Genomic DNA, 17973 nt, shown 5'->3' with positions numbered 1-17973 from the left:
AACAACCATAAAAATATATAAACAATTAAACATTTACAGGGAATAAAAAAATAACAAGTTATCATAAAATTGGCATCTGTTTCTGCCTCTGAACACCAGCTGAAATAAAATGCCTTTAGCTAATTTCTGAGAGACAAAGATAGCCAGGAAGGCCTTTTCTTCTTCTTCTTTTTTGCAACGGGGCGGTGTGGTGGGGAAGAGTAAGAAATCCAATAAGGGAGAGGGCACTTAATTGCAGAGAAAGCCCTGCTCTTTGCCCCTGTCCATGGATTTCAGTCAATGAGATAAGTCTTAGTGCACGGGATTGCTGAAAAGCATCTCGTCAACCACCTTCAAAGCTACAGATTGCATCCCACAGAACTTTATTTTCGACATAACCATGAAATGAGCAGCTATCTCATGTTGTGGTTAAGTTAAGGTAATTTCACTAAACAGCCTATACTCATTCAACTTCTAACAGTTTAATAAATCTGAAGCCGTGAGGATCCATGTTGTTAAATGGGACCAGGAATTTGTTCCTTTTGCCGCTAAGCACAGCCTTGCCTGTTACTCCTGTGTATTTAACCTCGTTTCAGAAAGAAAAGCTACATATAGCATAATCTCTCTGTGTTGCAACATGGATTGCTTGCTCATAGCCTTTAGGTATTACTCACGGCAGATATGTAGATGGTAGACTATTCTTGTATTCAGTGCCATGAAATATCGTTTTGAATAGTTTGGGTTTGGTGCATCTTAAAAAGAAAGTACTTGTTTCATCTTCAGTAATGGGCACTGAATACTTTCCTTTGGAAGTGCTCTGCATTTGTCCTTGTTTGGCTCTGAGGCATACTTTCTGAGTTTGAGGGGGTTCTGAAGCAGGGGAAGGTGAAGATGGCTTACTCTGTTCTGGATTGTCAAGGCAGCATTGGAGGCCTCGGCTTCTAAGCATCCCAGCCTAGATGTGTGCTCAGGGGACGGAATATGTGTCTCTCCCATTTCCTTGACCTTTAAACTGTTCACATGTTTCTCCACAGCCTACAGTTGTGCGGCATCATTGGGTACACCGGAGACGTCAGGAAGGGAAATGTCGACAGTGTGGAAAGGTGAGGGGAAAACCTGTGTGGATATAGCTTGAAGGGTACAATGAAGCTGGAACTGGGATCTGCAAAAAAACTTTTCAGATCAAGATTCTTACGCAACTTGAGCTTATATCAGGGCGCTTCAGCTGCTGGGAAGCAATACTGAAGTTTTGTTTTCTGACACTGCTTCGCATCTTTCTGAGGCCTCTTCAGTATCACCTCTTTGTTTCCATCTGAAGGCATGTCTATTCAGGCTTTTGAGAGAACTTGAGTCTTCTGCACAATTTGTTTTGAATTGCCTGGCTTTAAAATATATATATGTAGAATTTTATTGTCGTATGCAGCCTTGTGATTCTCAAATGATGGGTGGTTTAGAAATAAATTGCTATCATTGTTGGCATCTGTTTGTCTCGAGAGACAATAGAGTATGCCTCGCGGGGTGAAGTCAGAGCACTGCATGAGGAGCACCGAATGTATTTGACCCCAGCTTGGCTTCAGGAGTTGCTGGAAGGAGGCATATAAGGCGCCATTCAACAGTCTTAGGGACTCTAATCTGGATTTGTGTAGAGTTTACTCCCTAGCCTTTTCTTCTCCCAAAGATATTCCTCAAGGCGCTGAGGGATCAGAGTTTTCCTTCTCCAAACAACAGCAACATATTATAATTGTTATATAATTATATAATCACATTAACAACAGCAGCAACAACCACCCCTGTGTCATAACTGAGATTCATGGCAAGCTTCTCACTCACAGACCATTTTAAGAAACGTAGGGAAACACCCACCCAAAGTTGTTGAGCTCACCTCTCCGCGCCCCACCAGTCACTGTTCCACCCACAGCCTCTGTCGTGCAGTCCCAAGCGCCATGCCGCAATGCTACAGTGGTGCCGGAATGCACCAAAGAGGTGCCAGAACTCATCAGGGGGAAAGCCCTGACTGTAGGAGGGGAAATACACTTCCTTTTGTTCCTGTAAAGACTATAGGACCACATTGGGACAAGAGTTATGTGTCTGATGAAGGATATTTGTCCACAATATATTCTTTATTTAAAGCCCTATACGGCCTAGGATCCTCGTACCTACAGGACCGCCTCTCCCGGTATGTCCCAGGGAGGACCTTACGGTCTACAAATAAAAACATATTGGAGATCCCAGGCCACAGGGAGGTTAGACTGGCCTCAACCAGAGCCAGGGCTTTTTTGGCTGTGGCCCCGATCTGGTGGAACGCTCTGTCACAAGAGACTAGGGCCCTGCGGGACTTGACATCTTTCCGCAGGGCCTGCAAGACAGAGCTGTTCCACCAGGCCTTTGGCCAAGGCACAGCCTGACCCCCTCCTCTGGTAATCCTCTAGCCCAATGGTTGCCATTAATTTGATTTTGAATTGATTTTAGAATGAATTGATTTTAGAATATATTTCAATTAATTGATTGTGATTTTATGTAAACTGTGTTATTTTTACTACTGTTAGCCGTTCTGAGCCCGGCTTCGGCTGGGGAGGGTGGGATATAAATACATTTTTATTTTTGTTTATTTTTTATTTTTAAAAAAAGTTTCTTTATTTGGTTTTTCAAATTAAGGTTTTACAAGCACATATCCAGCATACAACATAAAAACAAGATTCCAAATAATCTCCTTGATTTCCTTCCTCCCCTTTATGGGTCCTATTGTTAGTCATTTCCTCCTGCATCTTTTATAATAATTCAAACCTTTTACATCTCCATTATATCAAAAATTCACGATTAAACTACAAGTGTTATTCCAATCCTACCAATGATTTTAACTGATTACAATGGTTTTTAAGATAAATTATAAATTTCCCCCATTCCTTTTTAAAATTTTGGTCTTCCTGATTTCTGATTCTTCTGGTCATTTTTGCCATTTCGGCATAATGCATCAACTTAATCTGCCATTCTTCTCTGGTCGGGACTTTATCTCCTTTCCATCTCTGAGTCAATAACTTTCGCTCAGCCGTGGTCACATATGTAAATAGTCTTTTCTGCTCCAATGTCCACAATATATTCAAGTTGCGTTACATTTATTTGTTTCTAAGATGCTACAGGACTCTTTGTTGTTGTAAATTCATGGACCACGGGTTTATTGCTATGATATAAAACAAAACTTGAAGTGACATGCAACTTTCTCCCTTTTTTTTCCTGTCTCCCTGTGCAGGGTTTCCAGCAAAAATTCGCCTTTCACAGCAAGGAGATTGTAGCCATCAGCTGTTCCTGGTGTAAGCAAGCAGTGAGTGCAGCATGTATCTGTTTGCTAAATTGCCCTCCCTTTCTAAACACAAACACCTCTGCCTCCTTTGCCTCCCTCGCCCCAGAGTCTGGAAGTACTAGTCTTCTTGTTGTTTCGTTTTTTTTATTAAGTAAGGGGAGCATTAAAAATGGTGATCCTGCCCCCTGCAATCTAAAGTGGTACAGCCCATTCCTTATCACTTTACCCCCTGATTGCTACATCATTCTGCTGCGTGGGTAGACGTGGCCAGTGTTTGGAACAGACATACTGAAGACTGTGGTTGTCCAGGACAGTTCTGTAGACACTAACTGGCTCTCTCCTTTTCCTTTCCTTTCAGTATCACAGTAAAGTTTCATGCTTCATGCTGCAGCACATTGAGGAGCCCTGCTCACTAGGGGCACATGCCGCTGTTGTCATCCCCCCCACTTGGATCCTACGGGTCCGGCATCCCCAAGTAGGTTGCCCCCTCGGGTTTCCTTTTGCATTTAAAACAGGGGCCTCATTTAAACCAGCTTCTCGTTTACATTGCTTCTTCTTTTCCCTCATCTCTAGAACCCGCTAAAGTCAAGTAAGAAGAAAAAGAGGACATCGTTCAGGAGGAAATCCAGCAAGAAGGGTCCTGAGGTCAGAGAACAGAACTGGGATAGGGAAAGACGGAGAACTAGAAGGGGCGTAAGAGGCAAACTGAAGAGGTGGTGGTGCTGAGAGATCAGTGGCAAAAATACCAGGCAATAGACTAGTGTTTGGGTTTTTTCTCCAGTGTTTTACTTACGAATGTTTTTAGCAAGCTGGGGGAAGTGGAACACTTTAAAAAAATAATCTGTGCTCTCATAAACAATTGCTTGGTTAATTTACAAATAGCAAGCATTCTAACTAACATATCAAAATAGAGGAGGTATTTTGATTTTCCTCAGTTTCAAGAAAAACAGTGAAATTGCATGGAATCTCCCAAATGGAATCTCTGAAACTGCATTCTCTGTTTAAAAATTAAGAACTGAACAAAATGTAATAATATAAATACTTGCATTATAAACCAATAATTGTACTGTATATAGAAAATCCATTTTTAACTTAAAGGTGGCATAACAAACATAAGAAGGATTAAATGCTGTAACTAAATGTATAAAACCACACAAAAATGGAGAAACCCACCTCTTACACTGATGATCAACCATGCAAGATAAAAACAGTTATGATGAATTCTCTGATATAATCTGTGATGAATTTTGGAAGACATAATTTGTCTTTCAATGATTTTATCTTGGCTTAATAAGCAAACATATGTATGAGCATTTTGATTGCTCAAGCATCCTCTTTGCAGCACCCTTCAGCAACATGAGGAAGTTTCCAGTTAAGCAGAATTTCCCATTTTGTCCAAACTGGGAAGTCATGGTTGCTACCTTGGGAAACTCTGGTTGACTGAAGGCTTCAACATTTCATTGTGCTGTTCTAGGAGAAAAGGGGTCAGTCATAGAATTCTAGTCTATTTCTGCTGGGAATGCGGTTCAGTAACACATTCAGTTGCTTTTCCAAAGATAGGGACCCTGGGATTTGTGTTTTGTTTAATATTTTTATTAATTTTCACAAAAACAAAAGCATTACTTTTAAGAAGAAGAAAAAGCATAAAACAAAACATTTAAAACAGCTATATATACAATCCGTATTGAATCCACAGTATGGGATTACTTGAATCCCCTGACGTCCCTCCACCCCCTCCCTTGGCTCCTTTATAATATAACCCTGGGATGGATGAGAGTTGGACCTAAACTCTGATCAACCCTAGCCAGGGATGATAGGGGTTGTGGTTCAGAAACATCTGGAGGGCCACAGATTCCCCATTTCTGTCATAGAATTACTAGTCTCTGATGATCACTAATAATGTACAGTTTAGTTGCATAGTTACCAGCTGTCAGTTTACTAAGCGTGCTGTGTGCATATGCCTTTCAAGTAAACAGGATGGCTCTTGACTCGTTAGCAGAGAGACACTGCAGCAAATGGAGGACCATGCAATACATTTTAAATCATTAAGGTTTAGTCACTGAATTTAAGTATTGTTTTTGAACGGAGGAGAACCTAGTTAATGCTGCTTTGATACCACATTGTCAATAAATCCTAAGTATTGCTAACTGATCACATGGGATTAAAGGCTTGGGGACCTTTTGCTTCCCTACCTGAGCAGTTAGTGGCAGTCCAAAAGTAGCCAGCTTGTTTCTCAGGATGGTGGGGATTGAAGCCCAAAAGGCTGAAAACAACTTTATGCTTTTGTAATGAAACCTAGAAGGCTGGCAACCGATGGTTGAAGCTTCCAGTGGCCCAACTTTCCCCATTATATTTATGCCTGTTTCCAGAGGCCTTGACCAGAAATGAACATTGAACTCCAACTTCTGCCAAAGCCAAAATACATCCCTGCTTATATTTGCCCATGAAGAACAGATCATGCATGTTTGTCCAGTTTTACGCGACTTGTACTGACAGAGTAATGTAGACTTTAATGGTGATAGTAACTGGGGTCCTACAAAAACAAACCAATTGAGCTTCCTGTGCATAAGCTCTTATTTCACCGTAATCTGGGTCATTATCCTTAATCATTACTGATGTTATTTTGCAGGAAGGGCGATGGAAACCCTTTGTCATCAAGCCTGTCCCAGCACCTCTCATGAAGCCACTGCTTGTGTTTGTGAACCCCAAAAGTGGTGGGAATCAGGTAAGTGTATTTTTCAAGCATTTTATTCCATTGGTTTCAGATCATATGCTGACACATCTGTATTTTAGCCCCTTCCTTCTTCAGTTTGTTTCCTAATTTCCTGACTCTCTTCTTTCTCCATAATTTTCAGGGAACAAAAATAATCCAGTCATTTATGTGGTACCTCAACCCTCGACAAGTGTTTGATCTCAGCCAGGGAGGCCCCAAAGAAGCGTGAGTATCTGTCTGAACGAGTCTTAGCCCCATCCCAGTAGGGAGACCTTTTCTAAAAGACACAGGACTAAAATTCCTGGAAAGTCTCCACATACTCTGTGTGTGTGTGTGTGTGTGTGTGTGTGTATTTACATTTGCATCCTGTCTTTCTTCCAAGGAGCAGAGAGTGGCACTTTAGTATCAGAAGAGTGGGAACACCTGATGTTCTGTCATTTTTGAAGCTGGATGGCCCATGCAATCTAAGCTACTGTTGACTGTATAAAGCAGGGCTTTTCAACTGGTGGTACTTGTACTGCTTGATATACAGTGAAGTACTTTCAGTTGAAAAGTGCTGATAATGGTCTAAAGAAAGAGTGGAATAGAACAAAATGAACAACCCTATGAGGTGAATTAGGGAATCTTTGGCTGAACTGCAATTCCCATCAGCCACAGCAGGCTTGGCCAATGCCCAGGGGTGATGGAAATTATTGTTCAGCAACATCTGAAGGGGCCACCTGGGCTAAGAGAGAGACTTTTCACACACAGATAATGAAGCAGACTTCAGGGCAGAACCTTCGTTTCTCAAATTCAACACAAGTCCCTAGCAGCTATGCTTATTTTCAGTTAGTGCCCAAGTGCAGCAGAAAAAGAACTACTGTTTACTCATAACCAGGACACCTTCTGCTTCCTGGAGGAAGGAGAATCTAATAGTGCAGTCCTACCCATGTCCACTCAAAAGTAAATCCTATTGATTTTAGTGGAGCTTTCTCCCAAATAAGTGGGGTTGGGAATTCCTAGTCTAAATAACATCATTACAGTCCTTCTTTCCCAGTACCCTCTTCCTCTTACAGCTCTTTCTGGTAGCATGAAGATTGTGCCAGATTGAGGATTGGTTCCAAAGACAATTGTGTCTTGATGGGTTCTTACTCGGCTTCTACATTTCTGAAAGATTATATGAAAACGAGGGGTTGCTTCCTGTTGATGCTGTGCATTCCGTTCTTGTCGTCTTAACTATCACTTCTTCTGGGCTTTGTGCAGGTTGGAGATGTATCGCAAAGTGCACAACCTACGAATTCTGGCATGTGGGGGAGATGGTACGGTAAGTGGCCGCGATCCCTTTGAGCACTTGATGAGTTATGAAGAAAGCCAGGGTTTATGTCATAACGCCGCAAGAGGACCAGAATCAGGCCAAAGGCCCATCTGGCCCAGGACTCTTCATACAGTGGCCAACCAGATGTCTCTGGGAAGCTTGCAAGTAGGACCTGAGTGCAACAGCACTATCTCTACTTTTGATTCCCAACAACTGGCATTTGGAGGTGTATCACCTTGAACAGTGCAGATAGAACATGACCACCATGGATAGCAGTCATGGATAGCCAATTAAGAGACAGTTCATTGGCTCTAAATCAAATGAGAAGAATGGGTCCACCAAGTTATATAACACACTCATCATCATTCAAGACTACATTGCCCAAGATGCAGTGTGTTTCCTCTTCAACCAAGATGCTAGCTGAATTGCATGCTAGTGACAGTGGTTTTTGTAAGCAAGGCCTGCATTGGTGGTTTTGTGATTAGCGTGGCTGGTGGATAAATCACTGCAGTGACTGCTCAGGTACTGCTATCCTGCTGACCTTTATTCAACATGCCACTTCTCTCTAAACTATGAGCTGCTTTTGCATAACTCTTTAGTATTCACAGATAATTCTTTTTTTGCTTTGCTTGTGACCAGTCGGTTCCAAACCAGATTAACTGGCAATGTATGGCCTAGTAGCCACTCATGGGGTCTTCCCCCAGTTCCTAACAGCTTCTCTCTTTTTGCCATTTTTTGGAGTTTGGCCTATATTGAGAAAACAGCCATGTGCCAAAACAAAAGCAAGGGAAGCTCCCAGCCGAATTTCTGTCTGAACCTTTGTCTTTCTTGGCTAAATAGGTGGGGTGGATCCTCTCCATCTTGGACCAGTTGCGCCTGAACCCTCCACCGCCTGTGGCCATTCTTCCCCTGGGGACCGGAAACGACCTGGCAAGGACGTTGAACTGGGGTGGGGTAAGACTGCCAGTTTGGTACCAATGCTAGACTTTACTGTGTTCCAGGTCAGCAGTGGGGTGTGAGATTAAATGGAATGTGCTGAGTTAGTCCTTCTTAACCCAGTATTATCTATAGTGACTGGCAGTGGCTCTCCAGGTTTCCAGGAATAAGTCTATCCCAGCCCTGCTTAATATGCTGGGGATTGGACCTTTGATACTCAGCCACAGCCCTTCCCGAAAGGAGGTCACTTACTGCTCGCTATCTTGCGTCAGTCCTTCACGGAGAGCATCTCGACCCACAGGGTTACACGGATGAGCCCTTGTCAAAGATCCTGTCGCACGTAGAAGAGGGGGAGATTGTGCAGCTGGACCGCTGGAGTCTGCAGGTGGAGCCAAATCCTGAGGCAAACGCTGAAGAGAAGGATGAGACGGCGGCAGACAAGGTGAGGCCCACAACACCATCATGCCCTTTTAGGGCCAGCTGCTACAGTCTCCCCACCAAAGATATACTTAGTATGCTTCTGTCTGGTTTCTTTCATGGTGGGTGAGGTGTGTTATGGCAACTGCAACTGCCCCTAGCTAACCTAATGGTTTTTTCCATGTATGTAAAGTAAGCAAGTAGGATAGCAATGAAGAAAGTAAGATGGGGAAAGGAGGAGGATAGCCAATTTGCCCAGTGTGAAAAGGTTAACCTCAGCATATTTCTTTTGGGGATTGTGGGATCAGAGTTACCTCAACAATATAGAAACTTATTTGTGTGTGCAACTACAGCCGCTAGAATGATATTTGCCCAAATATGGAAAGAAGAAGAAGTCTGGACCAGAGAAGAATGGCTTACAGAAATTAAGGGAATATGCAGAAATGGTGAAACTTAACTGGAAGAATTAAGAAATCAAGACAACAAACTTTTTATTAAGGAATGGAAATGTTTTGTTGAATATTTACAAGCAAATTTCAAACAGATTAAGGCACTAACAGGATTATGTAAAAACTTGCAGTTTCTAAAACATATATGATAACAGATGATCAAAAGAATAAGTGGAAACAATTGGGATATGCAGGGGGGAGGAAAAAAAACTTTAAAGAACTGCAGAAAGAGGAGGAGGAGGGAAGTCAAGGTTAAAATGTTAGAAATACTGTTGAATGATCATTGAAAGGTGGTTTTTTTTGGGGGGGGGGGTTATAAATGAAAAATAAAACAAAAACAAAACAAACCCCACCATGGTATATTTCTAAAGTCTCTACTTTTTACCTTAAAGCACTCTTTAAGGCTCCCCACTCCAGGGCTGTTCATCCCTTCTCTCTTGATGTTCATGGCACTTCTATGACAAAACACTGTTGTCCTAGCTACTGTTTCACCCCATCCATCCCCCTCATGGGTAGGAGAGCATTTTTCCATTGAATTCTGCTTTGCTTAGTCACATATGGGTATTTATAGAATAGCTGAAAAGTCATTTCACCTTCATCAGAGCCTCGGATTTAGTGGTGTTTCCTCTCACTCTCAATTTTAGCTCCCTCTTGATGTCTTCAACAATTATTTCAGCCTTGGTTTTGACGCCCGGGTGACACTGGAATTCCACGAGTCCCGAGGTAAATATCAACAACAGGTGGGATGTGGCCATTGCTCTCAGTGTACCATGCTTGGAGGGATGGCCTCCTGTGGGAAAACCACACCTATGATTTTGGAGGTCATGAGCTGAAAGCAGAGGGCTTAATCGGGGGGGGGGGGGAGTGACAAGGAGTTGGCTTCAAGGTACAACAAATGCCTTTCAACAAGTAACCCATGTTGTTGTCGTTTAGTCGTGTCCGACTCTTCGTGACCCCATGGACCAGAGCACGCCAGGCACTCCTGTCTTCCACTGCCTCCCACAGTTTGGTCAGACTCATGTTTGTAGCTTCGATAACGCTGTCCAACCATCTTGTCCTCTGTTGTTCCCTTCTTCTTGTGCCCTCAATCTTTCCCAACATCAGGGTCTCTTCCAGGGAGTCTTCTCTTCTCATGAGGTGGCCAAAGTATTGGAGCCTCAGCTTCACGATCTGTCCTTCCAGTGAGCACTCAGGGCTGATTTCCTTAAGAATGGATACGTTTGATCTTCTTGCAGTCCATGGGACTCTCAAGAGTCTCCTCCAGCACCATAATTCAAAAGCATCAATTCTTCGGCGATCAGCCTTCTTTATGGTCCAGCTCTCACTTCCATACATCACTACAGGGAAAACCATGGCTTTAACTATACGGACCTTTGTTGGTAAGGTGATGTCTCTGCTTTTTAAGATGCTGTCTAGGTTTGCCATCGCCTTTCTGTCAAGGAGCAGGCGTCTTTTAATTTCGTGACTGCTGTCACCGTCTGCAGTGATCATGGAGCCCAAGAAAGTAAAATCTCTCACTGCCTCCATTTCTTCCCCTTCTATTTGCCAGCAGGTGATGGGCCCAGTGGCCATGATCTTCGTTTTTTTGATGTTGAGCTTCAGACCATATTTTGCGCTCTCCTCTTTCACCCTCATTAAAAGGTTCTTTAATTCCTCCTCACTTTCTGCCATCAAGGTTGTGTCATCTGCATATCTGAGATTGTTGATATTTCTTCCGGCGATCTTAATTCCGGCTTGGGATTCATCCAGCCCAGCCTTTCGCATGATGAATTCTGCATATAAATTAAATAAGCAGGGAGACAATATACAGCCTTGGCGTACTCCTTTCCCAATTTTGAACCAATCAGTTGTTCCATATTCAGTTCTAACTGTAGCTACTTGTCCCACATAGAGATTTCTCAGGAGACAGGTGAGGTGATCAGGCACTCCCATTTCTTTAAGAACTTGCCATAGTTTGCTGTGGTCAACACAGTCAAAGGCTTTTGCATAGTCAATGAAGCAGAAGTAGATGTCTTTCTGGAACTCTCTAGCTTTCTCCATAATCCAGTGCATGTTTGCAATTTGGTCTCTGGTTCCTCTGCCCCTTCGAAATCCAGCTTGTACTTCTGGGAGTTCTCGGTCCACATACTACTTAAGCCTGCCTTGTGGAATTTTAAGCATAACCTTGCTAGCATGTGAAATGAGTGCAATTGTGCGGTAGTTGGAGCATTCTTTGGCACTTCCCTTCTTTGGGATTGGGATGTAGACTGATCTTCTCCAATCCTCTGGCCACTGCTGAGTTTTCCAAATTTGCTGGCATATTGAGTGTAGCACCTTAACAGCATCATCTTTTAAAATTTTAAATAGTTCAGCTGGAATACCATCACTTCCACTGGCCTTGTTATTAGCAGTGCTTTCTAAGGCCCATTTGACTTCACTCTCCAGGATGTCTGGCTCAAGGTCAGCAACCACACTACCTGGGGTATACGAGACATCCATTTCTTTCTGGTATAGTTCCTCTGTGTATTCTTGCCACCTCTTCTTGATGTCTTCTGCTTCTGTTAGGTCCTTTCCACTTTTGTCTTTTATTATGGAAATCTTTGTACGAAATGTTCCTTTCATATCTCCAATTTTCTTGAACAGATCTCTGGTTTTTCCCATTCTATTGTTTTCCTCTATTTCTTTACATTGCTCGTTTAAGAAGGCCTTCTTGTCTCTCCTTGCTAATATTTGGAAATCTGCATTCAATTTCCTGTATCTTTCACTATCTCCCTCACATTTTGCTTGCCTTCTCTCCCCCGCTATTTGTAAGGCCTCGTTGGACAGCCACTTTGCTTTCTTGCATTTCCTTTTCATTGGGATGGTTTTAGTTGCTGCCTCCTGTATAATGTTATGAGCCTCCATCCATAGTTCTTCAGGCACTCTGTCCACCAAATCTAAATCCTTAAACCTGTTCCTCACTTCCACTGTGTATTCATAAGGGATTTGACTTAGATTGTATCTTACCAGCCAAGTGGTTTTTCCTACTTTCTTCAGTTTAAGCTTGAATTTTGCTATAAGAAGCTGATGATCTGAGCCACAGTCAGCTCCAGGTCTTGTTTTTGCTGACTGTATAGAGCTTCTCCATCTTTGGCTGCAGAGAATATAATCAATCTGATTTCGATGCTGCCCATCTGGTGATGTCCATGTGTAGAGTCGTCTCTTGTGTTGTTGGAAAAGAGTGTTTGTGATGACCATTTTGTTCTCTTGGCAGAACTCTATTAGCCTTTGCCCTGCTTCGTTTTGAACTCCAAGGCCAAACTTGCCAGTTGTTCCTTTTATCTCTTGACTCCCTACTTTAGCATTCCAATCCCCTATAATGAGAAGAACATCCTTCTTTGGTGTCATTTCTGTAAGGTGTTGTAAGTCTTCATAGAATTGGTCAATTTCAGTTTCTTCAGCACCAGTAGTTGGTGCAAAAACTTGGATTACTGTGATGTTAAAAGGTCTGCCTTAGATTCGTATCGAGATCATTCTATCATTTTTGAGATTGCATCCCAGTACAGCTTTTGACACTCTTTTGTTGACTATGAGGGCCACTCCATTTCTTTTACGGGATTCTTGCCCACAGTAGTAGATGTGATGGTCATCCGAACTGAATTCGCCCATTCCCGTCCATTTTAGTTCACTGATGCCCAGGATGTCAATATTTATTCTTGCCATCTCACTTTTGACCACATCCAATTTACCCAGGTTCATGGTTCTTACATTCCAGGTTCCTATGCAATATTTTTCTTTACAGCATTGGACTTTCCTTTCGCTTCCAGGCATATCCGCAACTGAGCGTCCTTTCGGCTTTGGCCCAGCCGCTTCATCAGCTCTGAATCTACTTGTACTTGTCCTCCGCTCTTCCTCAGTAGCGTGTTGGACGCCTTCCGACCTGAGGGGCTCATCTTCCAGCGTCATAACTTTTATATGCCTGTTGTCTTTGTCCATGAAGTTTTCTTGGCAGGGATACTGGAGTGGCTTGCCGGTTCCTGCTCCAGGTGGATCACGTTTGGTCAAAACTCTCCACTATGACCTGTCCATCTTGGGTGGCCCTGCACGGCATAGCTCATAGCTTCTCTGAGTTATTCAAGCCCCTTCGCCACGGCAAGGCAGTGATCCATGAAGGGGAACTAACCCATAGCAACCTGTTTTTTTTCTGCAGAGGCCAATCCAGAGAAATTTAACAGCCGATTTAGGAATAAAATGTTCTATGCTGGGGTAAGTTCACTGGGATGTCCTTTCACAGCCCAGTTAGGAATTGTTGCCTTGGTCTCAGTGTGTCCCCAAAGATTTTCACTGTAACATGTGGAGCATCTGGAGGGCAGGCCATACTGTAATGTTTTTCTTTCCAGGGAAGCCTTTAGAACAGGGGTGGGGAAATTCCGCCCTGTGGGCCAATCTTGGGGGGTCAGTTCCCCTAATCCGCCCACCCATAAACTGACATCACTGGTGACATCATTTGAGGGGGGGGAGATGGGATTTAATCCTGACTGGGGTGCATGCCTTGTTTCCAGCAGCGAAGAGGTTAGTGGAGCCAAGGCAACATGATGAGTGGGGATCAAAGTGCTTCTCAAGAGTGCCATTTGAAATTAGTCAGTGCCTGGTCAGCCTCTGTGGACTAACTCGGTTTCTCTTCTTCTGGCAGACGGCGTTTTCCGATTTCCTCATGGGGAGCTCCAGAGACTTAGCGAAACACATCAAAGTGGTGGTGAGTGAGCTGTGGGGCCAACAGGCGCTTGGAGGGCACTGGTTATTGATTGGGTTGAGAAGGTCATTCTGCTGCCGTGTTAAAGATAAACCCTGCGGAAGGCATCGAGAGGACAAATGCATCTTTGGGAAAGATCAAGGCGCTAAGAATTTTGTTCCCTCATGAAAGGGATAGAAAGAACGCCTGAGGTTCTTCTGTGCTGCAACCAGCCTTGACAGCTGGCTGTCGCCTTTTCCTCTTTCATTAGTGTGATGGGACAGACCTGACCCCCAAAATCCAAGATCTGAAGCCACAATGCCTCGTCTTCCTAAACATTCCAAGGTGAGTGGTAACTCTCCCTGTCGGGGAGTGTTCCCCCTCCTTTGAACTCCCTTCCAACGCTCAGGGATCAGAGGTGTGCTATCCTCTGCCGCCAACACACTTTCCCTCCTTCCTGTCTATGTGCAGGTACTGCGCAGGCACCATGCCTTGGGGCAACCCCGGGGAGCACCATGACTTTGAACCCCAGCGCCATGATGACGGCTGCCTTGAGGTCATCGGCTTCACCATGACATCCCTGGTAAGCCAGGGCAGCTCCTGATGGCTGATCTCTGGGGTCATCAAGGACAGCAGATGCAGCTGGATTTGGGGTGGGGACTGGAATTTCTGGCCTCTATGACACTAACACTGGTGCAACCTGAACAAGTAAGCAAGACCAACTAAGATGCCGCTAAGCCTGCCTAGCTGACAAGGACAGTGCCAGCCTCTTGATCTGATGTTTAACTATTAGCTTGCCCAGAAGAGCTGTCTGACACAAGTATTAGACTAGATAAAATCATAGAACTGTCGAGTTGGAAGGGGTCTCGAGAGTCATCTGGCCCACTCCCCTGGCTCAGTGGTAGACATACGTCATGCGTGTGGTTTCAGCTCCCAAGTTCATCTGCTAGCATCTCTATTTAAACATTAAAGAGTCCTCAGAAGAAGCAGGAACTAGGAACTCTGGGCAGCCACTGCAAGTCAGAGTTGGGAATACTAGGCTGGAGAGGCTGTTGATTTGAGTCATTGCACAGCAGCCTCAGATGCTGCTGGTAATGGGAAAACATTTCTTTTCCCAGGTTCAGGTCATGTGCAATCTCCCGCTGACGTTGCTCATTGGTTAGCCCTTCCTGTTCAACACTCTTCTTCCTTTTGTAGGCAGCACTGCAGGTGGGCGGCCACGGAGAGCGGTTGCACCAGTGTCGGGAGGTGCTGTTGACCACATCCAAGGCCATCCCCATGCAAGTGGACGGAGAGCCCTGCAAGCTGGGGGCTTCCTGCATTCGCATATCCCTGCGCAACCAGGCCAACATGGTGCAGAAGACCAAGAGGCGCAACTCCATGCCTCTGCTTAATGAGTACGTTCTACCTGACAGAGGGACCACCCCCAAGGCTTGGGGGCGGGGAGTGAAGGTGGCTTTGCCTGTTCAAAGTGTAATAAACCTTTTTGCATGGAGGCGAGCCTTAGAGCTTCCTCATCCTTTAGCAGGACTGCCTGCTGTGAGCTTGGCTGCTGAGTTGAGTGGGATTTCTATCCTACTATATCCCAGAGGTTTGGATTTAAATGTATTGGAAACCATCCTAAAGGCAAGTTCTAATACTATGAAATGTAAGATATATAAAACCCAACAGAATTAAAGTCTCTACAGACAAATGTATTGGGTTCTCTAGCTATGCAGCACTGAGTCTTCTGAAGTCCAAAAAACACTGATATTGAGCACCCTCCCCCCCCCCCCCGCAACCATAAAAGCGTAACTGCCTTTTCTCAACTGCTTTATCAGGAAGGCTCTGCCTTGTCCTAGTCCTAAAGGCAAGCAGCTGAATGATTAATGGAGGAAGCAGGGTTATATGAGCCCACAGAGAGGGCTCTGTGGAAGCAAAGTTCCTTCTCTGCTATATTTTCTTTTGGGGAAGGGAGTGGAGAGTTGTATCACAGACTCCTAGACACTAATGAGTGGCACAAGATCTTAGGTGCACAGCTTCCTACATTGTACTGCTTGGGAGGGGGTGGGTGGGAAGGAAGGTTTTTATTATGCTGCTTATCCCATTCAAGGCATAATGAAAGGTGGGTGAGGGGGCGATCTGTGAAAGCTTTATGTCTTTCCTGGCATTCATACCCTTCTGGGCAAGCCTGTTTTCCTGTCCTAGGTACATCTACATGGCTGCTTGTTACGCTTCCATTTGGCATTGTAGTGCTGAGCTAGCAACATTTAACCCCCATCTTCAGCTCTGTCCCAGTACTGAGACTATGCTGGTCTCCTGCCTCTCTACATTGCCCATGAGGCCCGTTTCAAGTTTCTATCATTCTTGCATAAAGAAGCACATTCCCAAAGAAGCCAGAAATTGTGCCTCCTGTCCTTCTGGCCTGCCTGCAGTTGTACATGGGAGATGGCAATTGGGGCCAGTGTTATGGAAGCAACCTGCACAGCTAGAGACATAACGGGGGCCCGGGGTGTCATGTTTGCCACTTTGTTTTTTCTTCTGATTTCTCCATTTTAGTGCTGAAGAGCCAGTTGCAAATGCAACTGTTGTTTTGAGTTCCTGTCCACTAGCCAGATAACAAGTTTTTAATTCTATAATGCTACTCTAATAGTTGTTGTTGTTGTTGTTGTTGTGCATGGGGATTTCGTGTCACATTCTGGAATTTTTCCCCCACCCTATATCTCCCCCTCTTTCCCTCCCTTCCCTCCCACAACAATGCTGTCTTCCTTTCCTTAAGCAGCCCCACCTTAATTAAATCAGCACTTTTCCTTCCTGCTGCGCAAACAGTCAGCAGCCCGTTCCAGAACGGCTAAGAATCCGCGTAAGCCGAATTGGCATGCACGACTACGAAGCACTTCACTACGACAAGGAGAAGCTCAAGGAGGCCTGTGAGTAGCTGGTTCCACAGCCCAGGCTGCTGGAGCCTCTTTAGCTAAAGGGTGCCTAGAACAACCTGAAGGAACTTTCTGGAGCCATTTTATACTTGCACACCTTTGTCCATAACAATACAGCATGTGGGCAAGTCGCTGGCACCTTCTGCCTTTCTGTCAGCCTATTCAAATGTATTACTCTAGCATGGCAGCATCTTACCATGTAATTAGTCTTTTTTTAAAAAAGACCCCTCACATCAAAATTCCCTGTATGCGCAAAGCTAACACATCTGTGAGAGAAGGCTTCTAGTCTAGCATTTCTCCCTGACATATTAAAATTCCACATGCACAAAGATTTTGTCCATTAGATGCCTCCAGATAAGTAGCTTCCTGTGTGCATTGTGAGATGGTATGATGCTTGAGATGGAAGGGACCCTGAGGATCATCTAGTCCAACCCCCTGCAGTGCAGGAATATGCAGCTGTCCCATAAGGGGATCAAACATGCAACCTTGGTGTTGCATCTATGAATTGTCTCCTAGCTTCTGCTCAGTGAATACTTGATACGCCAGGAATGTATTTAGCAGGTTCAGTGGTATTTCTTGATTTTTACTTTCCAGCTGTGCCCTTGGGAATTATCGTTGTGCCAGGAGACAGTGACTTGGAGATATGCCGGACGCACATTGAGAGGCTTCAGGAGGTGAGATGCAAGCAAAACACTTGGAGAAGGGGAGAGTGTAACCTTGCTATATTTCTACTACTGTTCAAGTGACATACCACTTGGATATCCCTGCTGCCATAGTATCTGTGCTTCTCCAGTTGTAATTAACTGCCCCTCAAATGAAATTTAACAGTTGACGGAGCAGCAGGAGTTGCCTCTGCTTACGACTCATAACATACAGAGCAACAGGAAGTAGTTTAGTTATGCCTCTGCATAGTTTCAGAGTCAGCCTAAATATCCCCGCTGCCACCTGCCCCATACAATTAAAGAAATGTGGGGGAAAGCTGTTAACCTACATGAACAAAACCAGAAGTAACAAAGCTGGGCTTTGTATGCAGTGTCGTTTGGGTAAAAGGAAAGAATTCAGTGTAAGATGCCCTGGGGATTTCAATGAAACCAAGCAAATATACCTACAATAAATAAATAAAAAAGTCCTCGGTTCTGATGTAACCCAAGGAGGTAACTCCTAGTTGGAAGGCAGTCAGGGGTCAAGGTAAGTGCAGGCTCATTCCCACGTTGCTTTATATGCTGGAGGAAATATTCCAGGGTTATAACCAACTAACTGATACTCAGAATAGACCCCCTGA

General features: G+C 44.3%; 1 protein-coding gene across 12 annotated transcripts in view; it reads left to right on the top strand.

The window, feature by feature from the left end:
* DGKZ (diacylglycerol kinase zeta) overlaps nucleotides 1-17973 on the top strand; it is a 142329-nt gene that overhangs the window by 100545 nt on the left and 23811 nt on the right. For all 12 annotated transcript variants that reach the window (XM_081001488.1, XM_081001485.1, XM_081001492.1 and 9 more), the window contains 17 exons: nucleotides 1014-1082; nucleotides 3227-3298; nucleotides 3636-3752; nucleotides 3851-3922; nucleotides 5907-6002; nucleotides 6133-6215; nucleotides 7233-7293; nucleotides 8125-8238; nucleotides 8522-8662; nucleotides 9731-9809; nucleotides 13255-13310; nucleotides 13738-13800; nucleotides 14048-14121; nucleotides 14248-14359; nucleotides 14974-15173; nucleotides 16585-16685; nucleotides 17286-17365. In XM_081001488.1, coding sequence (XP_080857614.1) covers nucleotides 1014-1082; nucleotides 3227-3298; nucleotides 3636-3752; nucleotides 3851-3922; nucleotides 5907-6002; nucleotides 6133-6215; nucleotides 7233-7293; nucleotides 8125-8238; nucleotides 8522-8662; nucleotides 9731-9809; nucleotides 13255-13310; nucleotides 13738-13800; nucleotides 14048-14121; nucleotides 14248-14359; nucleotides 14974-15173; nucleotides 16585-16685; nucleotides 17286-17365 — 1590 coding nt within the window. The remainder of the gene's footprint in view (nucleotides 1-1013; nucleotides 1083-3226; nucleotides 3299-3635; nucleotides 3753-3850; nucleotides 3923-5906; nucleotides 6003-6132; nucleotides 6216-7232; nucleotides 7294-8124; nucleotides 8239-8521; nucleotides 8663-9730; nucleotides 9810-13254; nucleotides 13311-13737; nucleotides 13801-14047; nucleotides 14122-14247; nucleotides 14360-14973; nucleotides 15174-16584; nucleotides 16686-17285; nucleotides 17366-17973) is intronic.

The sequence above is a fragment of the Podarcis pityusensis genome, assembly GCF_964106645.2.
Source record: "Podarcis pityusensis genome assembly, chromosome: 1".
NCBI classification, from domain to species: Eukaryota; Metazoa; Chordata; class Lepidosauria; order Squamata; family Lacertidae; genus Podarcis; species Podarcis pityusensis.
Note: the sequence above shows the minus strand (reverse complement) of the source record. Positions and strands in the feature narration are given on the sequence as shown.